This window comes from Sesamum indicum, linkage group LG11 (genome assembly GCF_026168435.1).
Source record: "Sesamum indicum cultivar Baizhima isolate 11 linkage group LG11, ASM2616843v1, whole genome shotgun sequence".
NCBI lineage: Eukaryota > Viridiplantae > Streptophyta > Magnoliopsida > Lamiales > Pedaliaceae > Sesamum > Sesamum indicum.
The window spans coordinates 8,334,762-8,342,104 of NC_142667.1; the positions used below are offsets into that span (position 1 = coordinate 8,334,762).

The following is a 7,343-nucleotide window of genomic DNA, read 5'->3' on the forward strand; positions in this document are numbered from 1 at the left end:
TTTACCGACTTTGGCGATCCCAGCTACATGATCTCCTTTAATTTTTCTGGATTTGCTTCTATTCCCCGCTCACTGACCATGTAACCCAAAAATTTGTCACCTCGAACCCCGAATTAGCTGGGTTTAACTTCATTCTATAAGCTCGCATGATGCTGAAAGCCGTTCGTAGGTGTGTCAGATGATCACTTTCTTGCTTGCTCTTCACCAACATATCATCTACATACACCTCCATTGTGCTTCCTATCTGGTCCTTAAACATTCTATTTACCAACCTTTGATAGGTCGCTCCAGCGTTCTTCAACCCGAACGGCATAACATTATAGCAGTAAACTCCCTTCTCGATCAGAAATGCTGTTTTTTCTGCATCTTCCTTCGCCATAAAAATTTGGTGATAACCTTGGTATGCGTCCATCATGCTAAATAATGCACACCCTGCAGTTGAATCCACCAAGAGATCGATCCTTGGCAATGGGTATGGGTCCTTCGGGCACGCTTTGTTGAGATCAGTAAAGTCTGTACACATACGCCATTTTCCTGCAGCTTTTGGTACGATAACCACATTCGAGAGCCAAGTCGTATATTGGATCTCCCTAGTGAACCCAGCCTGCAATAGTTTATTCACTTCTTCCTCTATGATTTTGTTGCGTTTCACTCCAAACATCCTCTTCTTTTGCTTAACCGGCTTAACCTGAGAATCAACATTCAATCTATGTACAATTATTTCAGGGTTTATACCTTTAAAATCCGAAGGACTCAATGTGGACATGTCACTGTTGTTCCTTAAAAAGTGTATCATCAACATCTCCATTTCCTTCGACATTTGCGACCCTATACGGGCCGTCTTCTGAAAATCCCCTGTAATCAACTCTACTTCTTTATACTCTTCCAACTGTTCTAACCTCTCCATCTTTCCTCGCTTCACCTCCTCACTCTGACTCATGTCTTCCTTCCTTTTTTCCTTTTTTACAGCTTCCCTTTGCTTAATAGCCAAGTTATAACATTGTCGTGCTGCTCGCTGGTCGCACTTCACTTCCCTGACCCCATGCTTGGTAGGGAACTTCATCTTCAAATGCTACGTTGATACCACTACTTTCAATTTATTGAGTCCTGGTCGCCTTAGTACGACATTGTATGCAAATGGACTGTCTACAACCAAAAATTGTACCAAACACGTCTTCCTTCGAGGCTCATCACCCAGTGAAACAGGTAGGTCTATCACTCCTTCAGGCATGACTTCGTTTCCTCCAAACCCAACCAAGGGTGTGTGAACTGGTCTCAACTTGATGTCTCCCAACTCCATTTTTTTGAGTACATCAGTAAAAATAATATCAACCTCACTACCATTATCTATCAAGACTTTATGTACCTGGTAATTGTCTATATCCATCTTTATGACCATGGGGTCGTTCTAATCAAGTACGCTCGAGCTCAGGTCTTTATCTCCAAAAACATGTCCTCCTGCGATTCCACGTGCATCATCTGCCCTCCATATTTGTACCTATTTTCTCTTGCATATCTCTTTCTTGCCCTCGAAGAATCTCCTTCTATTGGACCACCTGAGATCGTGTGGATGATTCCTTTTGTAGGCGCGTTATCTCGTACTATGCTCTTCCCCGCCTCATCCTTGCGGTTTCTTTCATGACTCCGCGATCTGCTTCGATGTCCTGTCTCACTTCTATTTTCGATCAAATGTCTAAAGTATCCCTGCCTAATTAATCTTTCAATTTCATCTTTTAACTGGTAACAATCTTCTGTGTCATGGCCCTTGTGTTTGTGAAACCTGCAATATTTGTTAGAGTTTTTCTTCGCAGGTGTATCTCGCATCTTACCTGGCCTTTGCAGGAGTCCTTCCTTTTCTACCAACATCATTACTCTTTCCCCGGTCGTGTTTAAAGGCGTGTACCTGTGATACTTTGGCAAGTACGGTCCTCTTCGCTCCCGATCTTTTTCAGATCGCTGTTTTCCCTCCTTCGAGCGCTTGTCCCTTGAACGACCTAGGTCCCTTGCCCATTCATTGTCCTCATGGCATTCATCTCCTCCTTTTCAATGTATTTTTGTGCCATCTCCATCAACTGCTCGGTTCCTGTTGGGGGTCCTTGGCCAAGGCTGACGCGAACGGACCCTTTTTCAAGCTATGTATCAGTATACTCACCATCATATCAATTCTTAAATCTTGCACCTCTAACACTTCATTATTGAATCTTCCCATGAAGTTTTTCAACGTCTCATCATCCATCTGTCTGATTGTAAAGAGGTACGCGAACGGACCCTTTTTCAAGCTATGTATCATTATACTCACCATCATATCAATTCTTAAATCTTGCACCTCTAACACTTCATTATCGAATCTTCCCATGAAGTTTTTCAACGTCTCATCATCCCTCTGCCTGATTGTAAAGAGGTAAGTAGCTGTCCTCTTTGCCTTCCTTTTGCTTGCAAAATGGAAAGAAAACTTGTGTATTAACTGCTCGTATGAGTCAATAGTTCCACTCCCCAAGCTGGTGAACCATTCTTGTGCTTTACCCTTCAATGTAGTTACAAACAACTTTGCCTTAATCGAGTCGGTCTGACCATACAAGTTCATAACCAAATCGAATGCTGCAACATGCTCCCTAGGATCTTTACTCCCATCGTACTTGGAAAGATCCGGGAATCGAAAACTGCTATCAACAACTTCCAGTAGAATCCAGTTGGTAAAAGACGAGCTCCTATTTTGAGATACGATCTCTCCTCTTTTCTTCAGCTCTTCTATCTGCTTTCCCAATTTTTCAATCTGCTTACTAACATTATCTACGTCTGCTCGCAAGATTCCTGCTGTCTGGTGACCGTTCTCTTACTAGTCACTTCATTCGACATGGTCCTTTCAGGGCTTTTTTCAGGCACACTTGAGAACTCTCGCCTATGCTTCATCTCCATTTCCTGGAACAGCTGCCTCCTAGCTCCTTCTCTCGCTGGAGTCACCGTTCTCCGCTCACACTCTACTATGGCCTTCCTACTTGCTTCCTCTATCATACGCTGCAATTCCACCCTCGATACTTGTATCAACTATTCCTCTCTTCCTGGCGTCTCCTCCACATGCTGGTCTCTTCTCGATGACCCGTCAATTTCTAGTTTTTTGTTCTCACTTTCCCACAGACGGGGCCAAAATGATGTAGGTCGCACAAAATTTGGATCGGGTCGTGATGGTAGGTTTCGAGATCGGGTTGCAAGATCCTTCTTTCGAGCTTCCGTCAGTGAATCCTGATAACAAAGCAAACGTCAGACTAGCTGGGTAGCCCCCAGCGAGGGCCCTCCGATGCCTAAGTTAGAAATGTGGGGTCGAAAATGAGTGATGAGGTCAAACGAGACCAGAAAATGGCGATAAAAGTAATAAATGAGACGTGTTTGAATAATCATAAATGAGGATATATATAGTTGTGTGATACCGACTGGATGTGTGACACATGGCACCATGGAGATATTGCCACGTCACCAAATTCCCTAGCAGCTGCAATAGTTGACTGTTGACCTGGTCAAAGGAGTCATACCTTGTCAAATATATACATAAAAATGCCTTAAAATATAAGGGTATTTTAGTAATTTGATAATTTTCCTCATCACAACTTAATCACACATAGTTGGAACCAATTTTTGAAATCAGTTTATGTAAGTCGATCACTATTTGGATCTTCCGAATGGTGGTGTGAGTATAGTTTATTCGAGAATGATCTGTTTGGAAATTCCGTTAAATAAAGATATATATATATATATACACTTAGTTTTATTAAAATTGCAAAGTTGGAAAATTATAACTCACTCACAATATAGTGTGACTACTTGACAGTTGCACAATATATACGTCTCCGTTATGTGGCATTCTCATCCACTGAGTCATCTCTTCTTTGAGGCCTCAGTAGCTCGGCTAGTATGGTTGAAATAGAACGTTGGATTCTATCTTCATTGCTCGTGAGATCATTGTTTCTACCGAGACTGCTTCAGTTGCAAAGAACGTGCGACTCAACGTAGTGGGAAGGGAATAAACCGATTTCTTCTGTAATGTATGCCTCGATAAAGGATGCATGAACATGTGTTTTGTTCTTCATCTTTTTCTTCATGTCATGTAGGAACCTTTCAAAGGGGTACATCCACCTATATTGCACTGTCCCCCCAATGTGAACCTTGTATGGCAGGTAAACAATGAGGTGATCTATTGAATTGAAGAAAGCAGGAGGAAATATTTTCTCAAGGTTGCACATGATGACAGAAAGACTATGTTCCAACTCATGTAGCTTGGTGGCATCAAGCGTGCTAGAGTATATGCACTAAAATAAAAGACTCACCTCCATTAATGCACTCCATACATGCTCGAGAAGCATCTCATGAAAGGCAATCGGGATCGATTTTTGCATTAACATGCGACAGTCGTGGATTTTCATGCAGTGCATCCTAAACTCCGTCATGTCGATGCAGTGGGTAGTGTTAGACGCATAGCAATCGAAAAATTTAAGACCACAAAATTCAATCAAATATCCTCCTCTTCTGCTCCTTCATCAGGGTAAAGACCACTTTAGGCATATTGTTCGGTCTCCGTTAGTCCACCTCAAGCTCCAACCGATTACATATGGCTTCAAGTCCTTCCGTGCATTCAAATTATCCTTCTTCTTTTCCTTTATGTCCATCGCGGTGTTGAATGTATTATTAAATACATTTTTCTTAATTTGCATGCGATTAAGGTTGTGTCGAGTCAGATGTGTTGCCTAGTATGGAAGATCTAAGAAGATGCTTTTCTTCATCCACTGGTTGTCGCTACCATAACCTGAAGGGAGTGTCAACAGCTGTTCAACTGTAGGACTGAAGTCTGCAACCCAATCGCATATGAAACGTGCAACTTTATATTCCACTCGATTCTTTGTGAAGGCTTTCTGTTCTTCCAGTAGAGATGGTCCTGGGAGAGAAACTATCTGTGATAGTTAAAGTAGCACAACTCCCTATCAAGCTACAAATGGAATGCTAGTGTCTTATCCATATAAACTAGACACCCTACAATACCCACGGTACTGCATCTTGATACCATCTCATAAGCAGATAGGTCATTCACAGTCCACATCAACACCACCCGCATAATAAATTCTTGGTCTGTGGCATTCTCGTGTGTTCGAACACCTAGATGCCACAATTGCAACAACTCCTTGATCAACAACTCCAAGTACACAATGATCAGATGCTTCGCATAGAAGGGTTGGGGATCACCATCATAAGAAACATATATTCAGAACTCATGTACATACCCAGGGGGGAGATTGTATGATGTAAGTATAACGGGCTAACATGGATAAGTACTGCCCATGCGGCGCAAACTCATCTGGGCAAAGGCCCAACTGAACATTAGGCAACTCTTCTGCAAAATCGAGATGATGTCCGATCAAAATGCCACCAAGCATCTGCACCAGACGGATGACACATGGAGCCCTCCTCTGTCTGATGTGTGGCATGCCACGTCATGTGCTCCACAGTTGCTCTAGAAACATACAACCTTTGCAAAAGGGGAGTAAGCGGCAGGTACCTAAGAATAGCATACAGGGACTTCTTGCGGTGGGGGTCTGCTCCCTAGTTTGCTTGTACCTAGTGTCTCCACAAAACTTGCAGTACTCCAAATTGATGTCGTCCTTCCAGTACAACATACAACTATTTTTACATGCATAAATCTTTTCAACTGGTAAACCCAAATCCCTTATCAATTTTTTCGTGCTGTAGTAATTTCTTGATAGGGTATGATCGTGGGGTAATATATTATTATCTTACTGAGATTCCTGATCATATGTTCACTCAGAAATATTGCCCTCAGCCTTAATAGTCATGGTACCACCAATCAAAATTAACTGAGATTGGGTACAATCGCTCTATAACGGCTGGTCAGCAGCGTGCACTATATCGTAAAAATGGTCTAGTAGGGCAGACCTTGTACCATCATCAGACAAACTCTTGTGGTAAGAAGAAAAATAACCCGACCGACTGCATAAATATAATCCTCTCTGTTCAATCCAATTGTTGTTCATTGCCCAAGTGGGAATAACCCTCCTCCTGAGTAGTTGGGGTTTGCTCTTCCTACACTAGAAGGCCAGTTATAGCATCAAAGTACTTCTGCATCCTCTCCTCGCCATGCGACAATTATAATATCCTGGCATAAACCCTCGCATACATAAGTAATAACTGACATCGTTTGGTGTTTTGAACTTTTTGTTTTTGCACTTGTAACACGAGCACCTAATTATGTCTCCATCCATATGTCCACGCTGACACTTGTTTCATTTTATGAAAGTCTTAACACCATACTCAAATTCCAGCGTAAGACTTGCCCTCCCTATAGGGTTTTTATCATACATCCATCTCCTCAGTTGTCGTAAGATGATAATTACTACATATTCACATATATATATAAAATTATATTTCGTCCTATAAATTTATAGATATTATTTTACACTAATAATACATAACATATAAGAAGAAAAAAATTAAAAAAGTAAAATAATTAAACTATAATTTAATTTATAAAAGGGTTAAAGTTGTTACCTGATCAACCAACTTAAAGGATCAATAGTAGCCAACCTAAAAGTGTATATGCACAAAAATCAAAGAGACATTGAGAATGTGTGTGGTTAATAATCAATTCTAGTAAAAATAAAAATGAAATAAAAACAACATGCAACACACACATATATATAAGCTAAGGTATATCGGCTTCTGGAGCAGCCTTTGGAGCGAAAACACAGCCGTTGAAATGTAGCTGTTTAAAAAATATAGCCATTATACGGTTCTACAGTTGGAATGGCTTTTGTAACACACTTGAAAAAAATAGCCATTCATATAGGCACGACCTTTGTAACGTCCTTTCGTTATAGATTTTATAATGGTTGTTTATTCGGTTCTTGAAACGGCTTTAGTTTTTTCTTTGATCATTACAAGAGGATATGGCCGTCCCAAAAACTATATGAAGTTTGTAATGGCGGAAAATTATTAACGGCCTTTGTAACAGTCATCAATATTTAAACATTTGGACATATTTTAGATATTTGTTTTGGAACGGTTAACATAAGAAGAAAGATAGGCCGTCCCTAATTTTCGAAGCAATTTCAAAAGCGCTTATTACTTGTGACGACCATTCATAAGAAGAAAGACAGGTCGTCCCTAATTGTGCTGCATTTTATTTTTTTTTTGAAGTGTGTATTCCTAGTTTTGTGCACAAACAACGCTATAATATATCAAAGTATATGTATGAAATTTTATTTGACTCACAACCAACAATATATAAACGTATATTGACGCTCTTTGAGTGGCTTATTCGATTTCTTTTTTGTTTATTTTTC

The 7,343-nt window shown here is 40.6% G+C and overlaps 1 protein-coding gene across 1 annotated transcript; it reads right to left on the reverse strand.

Annotated features, from left to right (window-relative positions):
• Positions 1-1,428: 1,428 nt before the first annotated feature.
• On the reverse strand, positions 1,429-3,012 carry LOC110012925 (uncharacterized). Its single transcript, XM_020698056.2, has 3 exons — positions 2,845-3,012; positions 2,122-2,752; positions 1,429-2,039 (listed from the first exon to the last, which is right to left on the reverse strand). Exons 1-3 carry the CDS (start codon positions 3,010-3,012, stop codon positions 1,429-1,431), a joined length of 1,410 nt encoding a protein of 469 aa, XP_020553715.2.
• Positions 3,013-7,343: the final 4,331 nt, after the last annotated feature.

Bases quoted from the DNA above. Each gene is read 5' to 3' on its own strand.
- LOC110012925 (XM_020698056.2), bottom strand. From the start codon at position 3,012: ATGATAGAGGAAGCAAGTAGGAAGGCCATAGTAGAGTGTGAGCGGAGA. The intron at 2,753-2,844 runs GTGACTAGTAAG...TTGGGAAAGCAG, and splicing joins AAAGGACCATGTCGAATGAA to ATAGAAGAGCTGAAGAAAAG. The intron at 2,040-2,121 runs GTCCGTTCGCGT...TACATTGAAAAG, and splicing joins GATACATAGCTTGAAAAAGG to GAGGAGATGAATGCCATGAG.